The sequence below is a fragment of the Microcebus murinus genome, chromosome 8, assembly GCF_040939455.1.
Source record: "Microcebus murinus isolate Inina chromosome 8, M.murinus_Inina_mat1.0, whole genome shotgun sequence".
Lineage (NCBI taxonomy): Eukaryota > Metazoa > Chordata > Mammalia > Primates > Cheirogaleidae > Microcebus > Microcebus murinus.
The window spans coordinates 77,916,017-77,934,620 of NC_134111.1; the positions used below are offsets into that span (position 1 = coordinate 77,916,017).

General features: G+C 36.3%; 1 protein-coding gene across 1 annotated transcript in view; it reads left to right on the forward strand.

Annotated features, from left to right (window-relative positions):
- Positions 1-18,604, forward strand: part of PARD3B (par-3 family cell polarity regulator beta) — a 970,516-nt gene that overhangs the window by 495,552 nt on the left and 456,360 nt on the right. The window contains exon 5 of the mRNA XM_076005852.1: positions 15,314-15,402. Within this exon, the coding sequence (XP_075861967.1) occupies positions 15,314-15,402 (89 nt within the window). The remainder of the gene's footprint in view (positions 1-15,313; positions 15,403-18,604) is intronic.

Sequence of the window (18,604 nt, forward strand, 5' to 3'; positions counted from 1 at the left end):
ACACACTGAGAAGTCATCATTAGCGCCCTAATGGAAACTGAGGATAATGATAGAAAAATGCTTAGCGATGCGTTTGACAACTATACAGAGTAAGTCCCTTTAGAGGGAAAGATGAAAATTTGACAGAGTTTGAGCTTAAATGAGGAAATCAATTAAGACAAGAAGTGTAGATGCATGAGCACATGGAAGATTGAATTATTCAGGTGGATGAGAAGAAAATAAATAGATTGGTATATTGCTTTGTAAAATAATAGTGTAAAATGTCATACACTGGATTTGGGGCATGACTGAATTGCATTGAAAAATAATGGGGGAAAAACAGCCAATTTTGCTCATTTTCAAACTATTTGACCCTAACTACAAGAACGCAGAGGAAGAAAGAACTATGTTGATTAAAGATTAACCCTTAAATTTCACAAATTTTTAGGTCAGAAGTCTGGAAACAGAGTGAGACAAATCCACATCACATAAAAAGGGTTACTGATTTACATTCTCCTCTTTCTACTCTTTTTTATGTATTTCTGCCTTGTGGTCTCAACCTTTTTGTGTCAATAATATAGATTTATACAAATGCTGACTTAATGTTGCAAAGTATATAGAATGGTGCAAAACTTATGACTTTCATTTTCTATAAGTGCTGAATCCTTGTGTTTAGCCATAAAACATGTGCCATCCCGATGGGTACACCTGACCACCTAACTGGGGAGGGCAAGGTGGGAGGACCACAAATAGCATGCCCTGGCTCCTTCCACTGTCCATGGTACTTCAGTCTACTGCTGTATACTAACCACAAAGCAGTCATGCATTTCTGTTTCTTCTTTCTGTTGAGATGACTGAACTGAGCTTTAAATCTCATTGATTCTCCATTTCCTGGAGTCAAGGGTAAGATTGAGGCCATTACTTTATTCATACTCTTTTTGCATCCAGTGGATGTCCTAACCATTACCTGTATTTCTGCATGCCTGTATTTCAGTCTTTAAGAAAGAATAAAAACCAAGCTTTTTCCGTATTGCCGTATCTGTAATTGATCATTCCTCAGAACGTTGCCCACAGAAAATTAGCCAATATATTTGATTATATAGGACTATTATTTTTGCTTCCTGTTGCCATTCCCTCTGAAGAGCTGTTAAATGCTGTAATTTTAATCTGCTGTGATTGCCTCACAACTGAAGAGGTCATTTGCTGTATTTTGTAGAGGCACATCACCTGAGTGCCCTCAGCTACAGTAGAAGTATTTCTCTTGTAATAGGAAGAGAAGAGAGGCGTTTACATCACCACTCTGTTTAAAAACCCTTATCTGTCAGGAAGCATGTACTTTTCTGTACAACCCTGGGAGTTCATTAAAAGTGTGAGGTTGCATCACTGATTAGACATGGCCAAGGGCTTGGGGGATGGTGTTGTGGCAGGAACCTTAACTGGAATAAAATGAAAATCTCTATTTTGTTTAGACCCAGGGAAGGTTTGATTAACACGTTTTCTCCTTTTTCATTTGGTATACTGTTTTGTTGTCTTATATAGCATTGAGTGAGTGATCTGTTCAGGATTTGAATAATAACTGCCTCATATTTTTAATCATTTCCTTCTATTATTGTCATCATGTATTAAAAATATAGTTCAGGAAACATTCAAGTCTATACAGCTGTTTCTCTTTGGTTTGTTATTTCTGAAAACAGTTATGAAAAAGTGTGCTGGCCCTTCCTTTGGTAGGGAGTGGTTGGTACAGTCAGTCAGCGTCACACTCAGATGGCAGGTTGGGTAGGTTGGTTTGTCCACTCATTCATTCAATAAATATGAGTATCCACTATAAACCAAGCTGATAAAGCTCAAGCAGACAACCCGAGGTGTTTTGACATGGCTTGCTTCCAACTTTGTAAGCTAGAAGCCATGTCACTCTTTGTGAGGATTTACTGAATGTAGATACTGTGTTCTTGATGCCTGTCGGAAGTGGAGGTGGGAGAGAGAGGGCAGTGATGCACATGTTATGGGAGAAAGATGGGGCTGGTGATTTGGAGAAGTTCCTTATGAAGCTGGGTTTGTAGCTCTTATGCAAAAGCAATCAGCACTTGTAAACAGTCTGCCAGTTTCATACCCTACCAGTTTTCATTGCTTAAATTTTTTGCACTACACAGTTGCCCCTCTACTTCTGCCTATTTGGTGAATCTCGAGGAGATTCAAGGATTACTTCAGAGATGACATTTGGATAGGTCATCATTGTCTAATAGAAGCAGTTCTAAAAATGTAAATTAAGAAATCTGAATATAATACCTCTTTGCCACTTCTGGTAATTTCTAATTGTCTGGACAGGGGTAGAGGAGGAAAGAAAGCATTAGAGAGGTTCAAGGTTGTCGATCCCAAAGTAACAAACAAATGGAATAGAAGTCAAGAATGTAAGATCTTTAATCCTCACAGATTTAACTTTGAAACATTATGTATACTGCATGTAAGCCAAAGGTCCAGAGCATGTAAAATTTGTAATTTTCCCACGGCACAGTGTGAATCACTTATACTGGGAGGTGTGTGTGCTGGAGTGATGTATTGTCAAGGAGGCTCCAAAAGAGGTTGCAGCACTGGCTGACAGATTTTGAAGGGTTTTTTTCTGTACTACACCTCTCCCCTTTCTGCTGCTTCCCTGGGAAGTAGGTGAGCAGGGTGGCCAGTGGGATATCCTCCCCACATTTAGGCTTTTTAGGCTTTTTATCCTTAGCAGCCACCACCCTGTTGAAATATTGTCCCATGCATTGATCATGGTTTAAGGATATGTCTATGAAAACATTTATCATTCCTGTGCTACAAATTTCTTATGATTCTGTCAAAAATACAGGCTTGGATTAGCAGCTAAGTATTGGTTCTTAACCCTGGGATTGTAGTCAAGATTTTTGAGTTTAAAGATCGCTGAAATTGTATACAGAATTCTATATGTATGTGTGTATGTACATCTTTATTGGGAGAGGAACCATAGCTATAATTAGTTTTGCAACTGCCTTGGATGGAGAATGGTTCATGTCTGTTAGGCTCTTTGCTTATACCGGCTGTTACACACGGGAAGGGGTTGTGGTTGGAGAAAGAATAGCAGTGTTCGGGATGTGGCCGGTGCTCAGGTGAGTTGAATGATACCGCACACAAAGGGAACAGTCGAGAGGCTGTTCATTACCATCTTCTCTCTGGCCTGTTTGCTCCTCACTCTCCAGAATGAGCTCTTTAAAGCAAAGGGTGTGTTTTTTCATCTCTGTATCTCCAGTGCTCAGCACGGTGCCTGGCACAAAGGGAACCCTCAATAAGAGTTTGTGAACTGAATGATTCCTGTTTTGCTCATGGATTCCCTAGCCCTGTTGCTGCTCATTTAGTCAGTATTTTGAGTCTCGAAAACATCTCTTAGTCAGATAGTGAGGACCTACTCAGAAACCCCTCCCGTGGCTTCCTATGTTTGATTCTGCGTTTGGTTGCAGAGTTTCTGAAACAGAAGGCCAGTAGAGGAAGAAAGTGCTGAGTGAGGTTAAGGTGTGAGATCCCCGTGGAAGGGGAAGGCGCCCAGCTGGTAGTGAAAGATAAGTCATGGGGGGATAAGTGAATTGAAATGATGGAATAGAAGGAAATCCTGGCCAACTTGGGGACTGACAGGTGTAGACAATAAGAAGGGAATGGTAAAAATAGCATGGTGCAGGTTCCAAAGGAGGAAATGGGAAATTCTAATCTAGAAGCAGCCTTAGGATAGGAGCAGGTTCCAAAGGAGGAAATGGGAAATTCTAATCTAGAAGCAGCCTTAGGATAGGAGCTGGCAGCATAAATATGATCACGTTTCACTTCATAGGGTAGCTGAGGAAGTGGTTTCCTTAGGGAAAGTTGGCTTTCATATACATCAAGGTAGCAGAGACAATATCTGAAGAAATTCTTGAGCTTGTGGAGGAATTTCAGGGCATCCTTGAGAACAGTGGAGGGAGGAGGGTTTGGAGACATTTGGGAGGTGATGTGACAATGGAATCTGAGCTGCTGAAAGAGGGAAAAACAACGGGAGAGAATGATCGGCCCGAGAGTTGTTTCTACCCTAACCCATAATTGAGTCTAAAGAAATGAGATAGCTGGAAGAGGAGAGGAATGTTGAACAGGAGATTCAAAATGGGATTAGCTGTAATGGTGGGCCCTGCTCACAGTCCCAGCCCGATCAATAATCTCCAGTCTGGAGGTTTTAGCATTGGAGGTTCCTTTCTCAGCAGGTAAGAGCCAAGCTGATTAACTCAAGCTTCCAGCGACTGTAGAACCTAGGTGGTTTTAAATATTAGTTTAAATGTATTTTATAAATAATGAAAGTCATTTAAAATTACATTATAATAAATAAAATATAAGAGCATATATAAAGAAACATAACCAGCCAGGTACAAATCAGTGCATTCTCTTTTACTCCAATTATTTCAATCCATAAATAAAGATTAGCTTTCAATTGTACTTTAAATTCTCTTGCCAGAGATGCCGCTGGCAATGGTTCTAGCTGGCTTGCAGCTTTGAATGCAAAGACAGTGTCATATTCATCTTTGAATCTCCCCCAGAGTCTAGCATAGTACCCTGCACATTGAGTCTAGCATAATATTCTGCACATCATAAATATTTTTTCTATTGAACGTTAACTGAGAGCCTTTAAGGAAAAGTAAAAGATTTCTTTACCTCGTAAACACCTTGGAAGTAGAATATCTGCTGCCTTTCAGGCCTGTGCTAAGTGACAGGGATATGAAGATGGATGAGATACACTTCCCGCCTCCAGGATCTCAGAACCAAGCCAGGCAGGCAGAACTATAAAGCAGTCATTGCCTACCCTGAGATCAGTGCCAGGACAGAGCTCATGCATAGCACGAGAGTGGCCCTGAGGAGGGAAAATGAGTCCGTGCAGAGCACTCAGGGAGAACATGGCCTGTACCAAGTCATGTGGGAAAGGACAGATGGCTATTTGCCAGGCACACAGGGGTACTCTAGGTAGCTGGTATGTCCAGATACTTGTTGAGCGTCTGCTGTATGCCAGGCACTGGTCTAACCTTTTAGGGCCACATCAGTGAACACAACAGATAAAAACCACTGCCTTCTTGGAACTTATGTTTTAATTATTGGCTACTCAACCAGTGAGATTATTTTAATGGGTCAATGCTTTCTCCCACCCCTCAAGAACTGTAAAGTTTTAACTAGAAGACATTTGTATCTAAATAGAAATTCATAATGGTTTGCTCATGCAATCAGAATATATTCTGATCTGTCTATAGCCAGGTTTGCAGAGAATCTCATCTAACTCTTTGTTGTGTTTTTATACTTTTCCTTAAAAAACAAACCAACCTTTTGACCTCTACCCATGACCACTGTTCTCAGCAGTTCAGACCTCTGCCTCTCATTTCAAGCTGTGTTTCCACAATGTAAGAACTCAAGATAGTACAGCCGGCTCTGGATCACACAGTTTCTTCTCTTCACGCAGTTGTTTTTGCCTCTTCTACTGTTTCTCATTCTTCCCATAAGTCATGGTCAGGGTCGCTTCAAGTACATCTTAGATTGTCTGAGAAAATCCTTCCCCAAATTATTTATTTTCAGTAGGAGGTCTTATAAGCTGGTGAAATCATTTTTGAAACTAGAATCTTCCAGTAAAGGTGTCATGAAGTGAAATGCAAGAATGACAGAGTGAATGGCAAAATGATTGTGTGGAAAGACAAATGGAGGTCACAGGAGAGGAACAAGTGCACAGGGCAAGGTGAGAGGAGTTTGGTCGGAGCAGGGTGAGGAGAGTGAAATGCTTACAGAACATAGGCAATAAGGACGACCTCCTCACGCCATTGAACATGCCTTATTCATCAACAAAGATGCGTTATAAATTTGGTTCTCCACCTGATCATTATAAACAGTTTTTCAATATAGACTTTTGGCTTCCTAAATTTTGAGAATTTTTTTTTATAAAAATGTACTACTAAACTAAGCATACATGAATCGGGGCTTTTGGGGTTTTTTCCTCCTTTGTGAAATAGCTATTGAATTGTTCTGTGGATTCCAAATTTTCTGCAGCATATTTTTGTAGGGATGATTTTCACAGTGAAGACTAGCAGGAAAGCATGCCCCTATGGCATGAGTGAAATGTGTGTAAAAATATAAACAATTCCTTAATAATGTGTTGTTTTATCTTTATTCTCTCTTAACCAAACCTGGTATTCGTATGGCTTTGCTTCTATGTATATGGGACATTTCCTAGAGCCAAACTTGATTGGAATGTATTTCAGCCAGGAATATAAGCGTAATTACACTAGAAATGTTTTGTAATTGCTGAATTACCCAACTTTCTCAAGTTTTGTTTTGTTTTTTTAACATTTACCAGCTTTAGGTAATGGTTTGTAGTTACAAATGAAGCCCTAGCACCATCAAACTGTTCATTTTGAGAGATCTGGATTCTACATATTTGAGAAGATGGTATAGTTTAAATAGAGATTAAATAGAAGAAGCAGATATTTATAATACCTTTGATCATCTACTTTATGATGGTAGCATGATCTGAAGCAGACTCTGTAGAGATTGCTGTTTTGTTCAATGTCTTCATCCTTTCAGTAATAAACAACATTACCTAAGCATTGAGCTTAAGCAGTTTTGATATATTTAGTGATTTAGAAAACTAGGGGAAATTAGCAGTAACTGGGTAGGGGAAATAATCCAATTATAAGTGGAAATAGTGATTGTAAACATGTTTGTGTCAGTCTTATATTTGAAAATAATATTGTTTTCCACTCTCTTTTTAGCTCTTTTGAAATGTGTTTTTAAGTATGAGAAAAAAAAATAATGAACATTAAAAGAGAGGCTGCAGAATTGCCTTGTTGAACTTCTAACCTACATTTCTGAAGACTTTAAGCAGCCTTTACCTGAACAGATCTGTGTGCGGAGCAGCACGCCCATTGGTGTTGGCCTTATGTTGAGGGATTAACAGAGCAGATGAAATGTTGCTCTTGACATCAATAGTGGTTTTCATTTTTGATACCTAGATGAGATTGCTTAATGTGTCTAGTCCACTTAGATCTCACAAACAAAACAGAATCACCCTTCCCCTACACCCTCTGCCTTTATTTTTAGCTCACAGCGATATTTTGACACCTGGTATGAGGTTTAGCCCACTTTATAAATTTCTACCAAAAATAAACAAAAGCAAACAAAAATTAAAAAGAAAAAAAAACAGCAGGTAAACTGTATAAAAGGCATGTAATTTTAAGAATTTTATTTAAAAATCTCATTTGTCTTTTCAAATCTACATCAGAATACTGGGAAATCTTAAAAGTGAACACCATGTGTGTTGATTATTAGCAATGACAAGGAAAGTAAATAGGCAAGAAAAGATCATAGAAAAATAAAAAGAAATATGGGTACAGAGGGAGGGTTTAGTTTTATTTCAAGTACACTTGAAGCCATGGATTTGTTCTTCAAAAGTTATGTGGAAATCAGTATGTTAAGAAAGTATTAAATTATATCATCTATGAGAGTTTGATTCTCAAGGGAAGCTTTCCAAGAAAACATTTGTTCAGATGAATTCTCCTTAATTTATCTGTTGGAGAATTTTTATATGCATGTTTCTTCATTTGGGGCTTACCTGTCTTAGTATTTGGCATACCTTCACTAAATACTATGACATTGTATACCTGGAATGGGCCTTAGAAATCTTCTTGTCCCCATTTTATAGATAATGAAAGTGAAGGCCAGAAGATTGTGTCTGGTAACCAGAGAAAGCAATGCTAGAACTTACACTGGAATCTGTGTCTCTTTGTCTTAGACCAGATCTGCATTCACTTACTCTACCTTGGTCTTCGCTCTTTTTAAATTTATTTTTAATAAACCTGTAAAAACCATTCAGCATCTCTTGGACTCATACCAGATGAAGAGAAGGTGTCGCCAACCTTGACTGGGTTGATAGTCAATGGGGTTTGGCCTACGTAGCACACGATCCTCAACTGCAGCACTCATGTAAAAACAGTCAACGTGGAGTTGTTGACTCTTATAAAATCCAGAACTGTTTAAACTCAGTCAGTTTTATTTATATGCATTAATGTAACTTATCCCCATGGCTTAGTGTTGTATGTATCTGTGTATGCACACACGTATACATTCTCTCTGTCAGCCAAGGTTTTCAGCTAGCCATATAATGGTGTTAATGGTTTTATCTGCTTCCAAGATTAGCAAGAGATGAGCTAGTAGAGTATTTATGATCTAATTAATTGTGTCCCAAGAAAATAATTTGTTACTGTAAAAATGCAATAATTAGAGTACAACCTCTAGAATAGTAAAACACTTTATAGTTTTTCATGTAAATAATTTCTCTTAATGTTTCATAATATGGTATCTTTTCCTCATCTTGTTTGCCTAAATTCATTAACCAAGAAACATTACAAGGTAAATATAGCTAAGGTGCTTGCATTGAAAACTAAATCTTAGGAGGCAGGGGTCCCAAGTGATATTGGTTCTTTCTTTGACACTCAGGTCCTTCTTGGAAAAGACGTTAATCTTTTTGTCCCTTCATATGTTCATGTATAAAATCAGAATAGGAATGCCAAGAAATTATCTAAGATTGTCATGAATAAACATCAAGTTATATGTGAAATAGTTTGAGGTCTTTGAAAGAAAGGCAAAGGATATTCAAGATGATATTATAGTTTCTATTAATGTCATTGATAGAAAAAAGGATCCACAAAGTGTGTAATAAGGTCAGCATTCATTAAGTCAGTAAGTATTTATCATGATACACAGAGAGAACTCTGAATTGAGAATCAAGAATCCTAGAGTCTGGCTCTGTCACTGTCACAACATGTAAAAGGGGATAGTTTCACCTTTCTGAGTCTCTGTTCCCTTAGCTATAATATGAGTGAACTAGACTAGTTCATCAGTACAATTCCTTCCAGGATTCATTAATATTGTTTAGAATTTTACCTAAGTCTCAGATCTGCCCTAGTTACTATAAAGCCATAAAGCAGGTTTTCAAAGTGTGATTCCTGGACTAGCAGCATTAGAAACTTATTAGAAATGCTGAGTGTCAGGCATCACCCTCAACCTACTGCATCAGAACTTCAAGAGTAGGCCCAGCAATCTGGGTTTTCGCAAGGCTCCAGGTGATTATTCTGTTCCATGCTGACGTTTGAGAACTACTGCTAGAAGTAAACAAAAGAATAAAGCACAGTTCTTATTCTTAAAAAGCTTATAATTTAGAGCTTCTTAAATCTCTAATTGTCCTGCCAATTTCTAGATGTATAAGTATAAATCTAATGGTGTATATGTGTGTGCATGTGTAATAAATTTTAGGCATGTTAATTACTAAGATTGAAACATTTAGGAATGGTATCCATGAAGTCTACTGAAAGATTTCCCATGGCAAGGTGTTGCCCAAGGCATGACAAATATGTATTAGGTTAAGTTTGAATAACAGTGCTAGATAATCAAAATGCATGTTAATTTCATGTGTGCTTATCAAATGCAGTTTGTTTTTACTTTAGCACAGATATTTTTGTTCTAAAAAGTAAAAACAAATATTCTGAAATTATGCCCAGAATTTTAATTTTAAAATTTACATTATGTTTATGTATGAGCACCAGGCACATAACCTCATGTTCAAATCTTCTCTGTATAATTTTTCTATTACACTCATTCTAAAATTCATATGCAATTTCAAAAGAAATTTGTAGTTGACTTTTCAGAATGCAAATCTTGTTTTAAAATGCACCTGAGTATTTGAAACATAACTCAATTGCAGTTGAAACTTTGTGGGCAAGTGGTTTCAAATATGGCAGAAATGCATTAAGGGGGAAAATCATGGCACTGTATGATTACCTATAAGTCAGAGGGAGATATCTATTGATGGATGGGACAACTATTTTACTTTTCATCTGAGAGATGAAAAGCTGAGCTGTAAACTGTTTTTAATTTTGTTTCGTGCTATGGTTGACCAGGGAAATGCAATGAGAATTTGGTAATGCAGTGAGAATTATATTCCAAAAAGTTTTATGAGAGTGTTAACTTTCTTTTGAAACTAATGATGCTTTATAATGAATACACATTCCTATGTGAAATCAGTGACTTGTACCAAATGTGAAATACGAAATGATAGCCTGGTGCCAATGTCATGATCATCCCTGGAGAAAGGGTTGCCTCCTGGTACTTGGCCCTTTTCATCCAGCCTGCGAGCACTTGCAGTTGTTAGCGCTAGTGCTAACTAAATGTAAACACCTTTACTTTCCAGCTGCTGCTAATTGGTTTGGGAATATTTATGTAAGTGTTGATTTTAAAGCTAAAAATAGTGTGGTGATGTTGAAATCCAACTCATTCTGGCTGTCAGAAATGCTCCCGTGATCCTGAAAGTGTTGCTAAAAATGTTCACTTTTTAAAAATTGTAGTAATTAAACTTGTCTGTTGTGAGAGCCACATATGATATGCTCCTTACTCTGATAAGAGAGGTAAAGGACAAGCTTCTTAAAGGTCTCCTCCCAGTCGTCAAGACACGATCTCCTGCTGAACTTTATTAGAGAGTAAAGGACTGTAATGTGGGCAAAAGAGGAGACAAACTAGATTTTGAAACAGCTTTATACCTTATGTTCCATGCAGCTGATCCTATTCCTGTATCCTAAGTTAACATTAAAAATAGAAATTGTAATTTTATTAATAAAATTAAATATAGATCTTCCAAACTTGTGTGTTTTAGAGGCAAGTTTGAGAATTTGAAATCACAATTAATATTTCTCAAACCTAAAGTTGAAGAAATATGGTGGCTGTTTAGCACGAGTTGTTTATACGTCTAGTTTTTTATGATCAGGGTTATTTTTTTCCCCTTTCCTTCCTAATTTAAAAGTCATAATTTTCCAGATTTTTCTCAAAGCTGTTAAAATGAGCAAAGAGAAAAAATATTTTAATTTTTAGACATATAATTTCATGATTTTTCATTTCACCATGTAAGTTAGTGAAGGAAAAGCTTAAGTTTATCTAGCTTAACTTACTGCTTGCCAATTACTTTGTAATTTTTGGAAAAAGTGATTGCATGTACCTTGTTAAGAGATAAGCTGCCTTTGTCCATACAATTAAAGCACTGCATTGCTGCAGTGTTGCTGAAGTCAATTTGAAATTGGCTTTATGTCCTTATAACATGCCTTAAACATCTGTCTACCTGCCCCATCTCTAGAGACTATCAAGGAATACTGTTGCAGCAATATATGGAAACGGTTTTGCTAAGTCACGAACACTGCTCGTTAGTTTAGGTGATAAACTATGGTTACTACCCCTTTTTGATAGGTGTGGCAAGGCAAAGAGTTTTTGATGCTACCTTAAAAATAGTAGAACATCTGTCTTGGACATAGAAGTCCATGAATGTGTATTCTTTTCGAAGTCTGTAGTTATTGACATGATTTCTCCAAATCCTCAGAATTACCCTTTAGCATATTATCACATCACAGTTGGCCCAATATTACTTCCATATTGTTATTGACATTTCCATATACTCAGAGCATCAAGTGTGTTGTTGATGTAAATTAAAACTCTTCGTGCCTTATAACTAGAAGAAAAACTCCTTTTTAACTTTCTATAAAGTTGATTTGAAAATATGCACAGAAAAGTATGTTATTTTCCTACCTTGGTTAAGGATCAATAAGAAAGCTCCATTTAGAGTAGGGAGCAAAGTGGCAACAGTGGTTAGTTGAAACTTTATAGCAAATATCCCCATTTTTTTCTTTGACATCTGGGGATATTTATTCATGCAGAATACAAAATCCAGAAGAATATTTATTTTAAATAACTGCCACTGTTAACTTTTCATGAATTAGAAGACTTCATATTGTTAAGATGGTAATACTCTCCAAATTTATCTATAAATTCAGTGTGATTATGCCTATCAAAAACCCAGCTGGGATTTTTTGCAGATATTGACAAGCTGATTCTAAAATTAATATGGTAATGTAAGAGACCCAGAGTAGCTAAAACAATCTTGAAAAAGAAGAATACATTTGTAGGACTCACACATCCTTATCTTAAAACTTAATACAAAGCTACAATAATGAAGACTATGTAGTACTTGCATGAGAATAGACATATTGATTAATGAAATAGAATTGACAGTCCAGAAATAGACCCTTACATTTTGGGTCAGTTGATTTTCTGATAAAGGTGTCAAGACAATTCAATAAGCAAAGAATAATCTTTCTAACAAAGGATGCTGACATAACTAGATAACATGCAATGAATGAATTTGAATCCATACCTCATTCCATATACATAAATTAACTCAACATGATCATAGGCCTAAATGTAAAAGGTAACACCATAAAACTTTTAGAAGGGAACATAGGTGTAAATCTTTGTGGCCTTGTATTAGGCAACATTTCTTAGATACAATACCAAAAACACAAACAGTAAAATAAAAAATAAATAAATTGGATTTCATTAAAATTAAGAACTTTTATGATTTAAAGGGCACATCAAGAAAATGAAGACAACCTACAGAATGGGAAAGAATATTTTCAGATCATATATTTGATAATAAATGTATCTATAGAATATTTCAAGAATTCTTTACAAGTCAATAATAAGAAAAATAATTAGACATTTCTCCAAAGATATACAAATAGCCAATAATCACATGAAAAGAAGCTCATCAGTAATCATTACAGAAATGCACATCAAAACTACAATGAGATATCACTTTCTACTCACTAGGATAGCTAAAATAAAAAATTAAAATTAAAAAAGGAAAATAACAAGTGTTGGTAAGAATATGGAGAAATTGGAACTATCATATATTGCCAATAGGAATGACAAATTATGCAGACACTTTGAAAATAGCATAGCAGTTCCTCAAAATGTTACACACACAGTTAGGTACCATATACCCAACAATTCCACTCCTCAGTATGTACCTAAGAGAGTTGAAAACATATGTTCACACAAGAACTTGTACACAAATATTCATAGGAGTGTTATTCATAATAGGCAAAAGTAGAAACAACCCAAATGTGCACCAGCTGATAAATGCATAAACCAAATATGGTGTATTCATAAAATGGAATATTATGGGGAATAAAATAGTGATACTTGCTACAATATGAATGAGCTTTGAAAACATTCTAAGTGAAAGAAGCCACATGTCTTATGATTCTGTTTATATGAACTGTTCAAAATAGGCAAATCCTTACAGACAAAAAGTAGATTAATGATTAACGGAAGCTTTGGGGGAGAAGAGGATGGGGAGTTGACTGCAAATGGGTATGGGATTTCTTTAGGGGGTGATGAACATGTTCTAGCATTAGTTGCAAAACCCTGTGAATATACTGAAAACCACTGGATTGTAGCCTTTAAAATGGTAAATCTTATGTGAATTATATCTCAATAAAGCTGTTGTTAGAAAAAAAATGCATCTTAAGCCCCAATCAATCCTTTAGAATCAGGGGTCCTCAAACTGCAGCCTGCGGGCCACATGCGGCCCGCCGAGGACATTTATCCGGCCCGCTGGGTCTTTTTGCCACCACTGCCTGTCCTGCTTAGCAGCCGACTTGGCCCAGGCCTACAATGCACATGTGTGGAATGTGCGCCAAACTCTCCAACGGCCCTTCAACGGTCTGAGGGACATTGAACTGGCGCCCTGTTTAAAAAGTTTGAGGACCCCTGCTTTAGATAATAGTAGCTTCATCTGTGGCAAATGTCTTGGCTGAAAGCTCATGAGGGATCCAACCCTAGAACTGCCCAGTTAAGCCACTTCTAAATCTCTGACTCACAGAAACTGTGAGAGATAACAAATGTTTATTTTTTAATCCATTAAGCTTTGGGATGATTATTATATGTTAGAAGACTAGTACAATGAATTTTGTGTGTTATGTGCTTGATATATAGAAAACTAGACACATTTTACTCCTGTGTAAGAGAGACAGATAAGAAAGTTAATGATTTTGGTATAAATGAGTTCATCAAATATTCTGACATATATAATAGTCAGGTTCAAGTATTTTGTTACATTTATTTACCTAAGTATTATGTAACCTGCCCAGCCCTGTCTCCTTTTATCTGTAAGAATATATCAAGTCCTTCATAATAATATGAATGTCTGAAAGCTTTTCAGACATTAATCTTTTAAGATTTGTGCCTTAAACCTATGAAGTGTTCTTCAACTTTATGAATTTTTTCCCTTTACTTTATATGTAGATGAGAAAAATTAAAAAACAAATCTAGTGTAGTTCAAATCTTTCTCAAAATCACTAACCCCTACTTCTGAAACATTGCTGTTCAGTCTAAAAGTGAGAGACTTTTTTTCACTCAATTCACTATAACAAAGTGCTTCAGTTGCTGCTCTGTGTCTTATTTTCTTCTAGATATTAACCTAATTTCCTTATTCCAATCTCTTAAGCTCATCTATTGTCTTACTGTCTTTGTTAGAAAAATCCAGATCCATGAAAGCTCTGTTTTATAGGTCTGTTTTTTGCTAACGAGTCTTTCTTGTGGTTTGTTGGTTTGTTGCTTCCATGAAACCAAAGTTTATGACTATTTGTGACTGCTTCTGAAGAGTGGGGTGGGCACAGAATTACCTGTTAAGGGACTGCTGCTCCAAGGCTTAACAGGGAACCAGTGTCTTCCACAAAGAAGGATCAACATCAGAATCCATCTTATCCTCGACTTCTCTGGGTAACATCCAACTCAGCTATGTCCCTATCCTGAAGTGTGGGACCTCTCTGACCCTCTTATTTCTCTGCAGTCAAAGCATGTTTACCATTTTAGAAATTAAATGGTCAATTTTACTTTCTCCCTGGGAAGATCATCCTCAGAATCAAGTTTTATGACAAAGTAAGAACTCTGGATTTCTTCTTCCTGCAGTTGTTCCTGCTCCACTTTTGACAGAAGTGACTTTGCCAGGCAACATTTTTTATGCATTTTGCTTTCGTTATATTTTAGTGTCGGGATGGGGCATGCAAGCAAGTGCAGTGCATTAAAGCTAATATTAATATATTACCACCTGTCACTGGAGCCTCCCTTTTGGTATTCCTTTTCCTTGCTGTTTTGAAACACTCAATCCCAGAAGCCTATGGTTGAGTTGCAGGAAGCTAAGTGATCATGTATTCCAAAGCTCTTAACATATTGCCTTATGTAGATGGCCCATTTGAGTATTTCAGAAACCAAATGGGAGAGAAAAGAACATTGAAAGCACTGAAAAGATTAACACCTGTTTCCAGTCTTCAAAGAAATTGGAGCGTACTGTATATAACCAGAGTAAAATCATTTACTCTAATGTTGCAACATTTTATTTAGATTTTCAATTCAATATGTAAGGCATCCACATGCTTATGGGTTTGTTTCACTGCAGGATTCCATGCAGAACTTGGAAGACAGAGAAGTTATGAATGGTGTACAGACAGAACTACAAACATCGCCCAAAATTAAGGATGCATTGAGGTATTCTCTTAATGAAAATAAGAATATTTTATTTCCATTTGATGTTTGTTTCTTTAATAGTTTATAATTGTTCTTATTTTATAAGATCAAATAAATAGAATCCTGGAGAGATTCTCTAACATTAATTGCTTACTCTTTTTTTTTTTTTCCATTTCCTTCCTAGGATGTGAGAACTTACTGACAAACATGTATACAAATGATCCTCTATCTTTCCAATACTCTGCTGCAACCAGGATTTCTTAATTGCTTTTTCTTCTCTTTCAACAATAGTTTAAAGCGAACATTTCAGAGTTCATTTTGGTTGAATGGTTTACTTTCACTTTTTCTCTTTGAATACTGCTGTGTATTATGTTTTAACAATCTTGCAATATTTTACTTGATGTATATAAAATGAATCCTGTCAACCAGTAATTTTCATGTTTTTAATGAAAGTAACTCATTTGAAGTCATTTACTCTTACGCTCACCAGTACTTCCTTTCGTTTGCACTGAATTCCAGTTCAGCTCTAGGTACTAACTGGGTTCAAATCTCAGCTCTGCTGCTTACTAGTTCTATTAGCTAAGACAAGTTACTTATCTCTCTTTGCCTTAGTTTCTGGTCTGCAAAATGGACATATTAAAACCTTTTTCAGAGGGTTACTGTGAAGATTAAATGAGTTAATATTTATAAAACACTTTGAACAGTGTTTGAATCAGAAGTCCTGTGTTTGCTGTTGTTGCTGCTATTATTATTGTCATCATCTCTATTGTTATCACCATTATCATTTTGTTTTAGTTGCTTCAATTTGGAAGAAGGAAAATAATTCTGTGTTTAATAGATGGTTGGCTTCAGCATTGAGTGAAGCTGCTGAGGTTGATAATCATTTGTTCAGTCCATGTATTCCTTTCATTAAGTCAGTTACTAATTGGTGCCAAGCAATTTGCATGAAATAGGTGATCATGCTTTATCACACTGCTATGCTGTATAGATTCTCCTCTACCTTATAATTTATGGCCATATGACCATAATTACTCTTTAGTTAGACTGTTTCTTTGATTAAGGAGTTGCTCAGTATTACAAATTTGGTACAGAAAATCTTCAAGGCATGGTCTTTTCAGAAACTTGATAAGATTGTTTTTGGAGGTAGGGATAATGAGTAGTATAATACTCTTACTCTATTTGCCTTTAATTTTGCTTTTTAAATGTTAGCCTTTTGCAAAGTTTTGCTAGTATCTTCACCAAATGCTATGTGGATAGCTGTCATAAAGTAAACAATTGGTTTTTGGTTGCATTAACAATTTATAGTAGCCAGCTTCCTCCACATACAGGGAATTGAGAGAAACAGAGCATAGGAATTTAAAAATATATATTTTTTCTTTAATGAAAATACGTGTATGTATATATGTATTATTTTATTATCAAAACAGCTTTTGGCGTGAGTGTTATTATCACCTTCAAGCAGGTTGAAGAATGGCATTTCAGAGAAATTAAATGACAGCTGCGGACCTAACGTATATCCACCACTCTTGTTTACAAATCCATTGATTCAAACATTTTCTACTGTGTATACCTCCCCTGACTTCTTGGTGTTGTATTTCATGCTACGTGACCAAGGATAGGAAATGTCATGTAGCATGTGCCAGTCTAGGAGAAGCACAGCTGAAATCAGTTTGAGGTGAAATTCAGAAAATAGAGTGAGTGCAAACTCCCAGCACTTACGGATTCTGTAGTGGAAGAGGATGAGCACAATCTTAGCATCACAGGATGTACAACTGACAGGTAAAGCTTACAGATGAAGGACATTGGTTTTAGCTGGTAGGAAATGATGAAAAAAACAGTTAAAGAGAAATTTGGAGGCCACTTACAGCTGAATTGCATGGTCAGTGTTCTCCTGGGCAAGGGAGGGATATGATATCCCACAGAACATGGCCTATGCACAGGAGTTTTGGCAAATTTCCACACAGGTGGCATAGAAGCTGTGCAAATTATCAGCAAAGTCCATCTCAAACTGTCTTTAACCTGTTTCATTCCCATAATTATTGCTTAAACATTTGTTACCTCTCAGCTAGACTATTGCAATAACTTACTAACTCCTCTCTCAAATATCAGTCTCTCTTTATTCTAATTGATCCCACATATTACTATTGGATAAAATTCTTGAAACCCCAGAATTTATCAAACCATTTCTTAGTTCTGAAACCTTTGGATTCATGTAAGTCCTGGACTTGAACGCTGGCACTGCCACTTCCTCCCTGTGCAATCTTGAGCTAATTATGTAACCTCTTTAAAATGTTTTCCTCGTAGGAAAATAGGTATCATGGTCACCTAGATTATTTGTGAAGATTAAATGAGATATATTATAGGCAACTGACTTAGCACAATGTTAAAATAAAAGCTGGTTGAACATAAATTGCTGTTGCCATTATTGTTACTGCTTTTACACATTTTACAGTTTGTTGTACCTATTTGTCATTCCCTCAAACAAAATGTGAACCCTCCAAAGGATCCCTGACATCTAATATAGGTTTTAAAACTTAATGGGGCGTATTTGTTGAGTGAATGACTGAATGAATATAACACATTGTTCATAAATCATAAGCATAACTATTAACCACTCACCTATTATTAATGCAAACACCTTTCTTTAAAGAAAAATAACATTTTCCAAATAGTCTTACAATGCACGTCTCTTAGGAAACATCCTTCAGTGTGCTTTGATCTTAAAAAGACAATAAAGCAAAAGAGTTCTGTTGGCTAGCTTTTTTAAAAGAATAACACTTTGAGCTTCTCTTTAAATGGCAAGCAATGTGTGCAAAAGTCCTTCACCTCATCCCTAACTCCTTCCTGACCCCACTTTATCTCTGGATTCCCACCTCCCCAAATGAGCTTCCTTCAGACTTGTCTTTTGTTCTAGGCTTCAAACTGCCATCAAGTTTTATCCTATCTTCTCCTTTGCCTCTGATATCCATTCATTTGGCAAATTATTTGCAGTCCACTACAAAATATTTTGAACCTTTCCCCGTGTTTTCATGCTTTATTCCTATAATTATCATTCAAGCCTCTATTTATTTATCTCAGCTAGATTATTGCAATAATTTACTAACTCTTGCCTCAAGTACCAATCTCGCCCTTATCTTCTCCTTTTTCTAATTGATCCCACATATTGCTGCATAAATATTTCTGAACAACTGTATTTATCACACTGTTCCTTGGTTCTAAAACC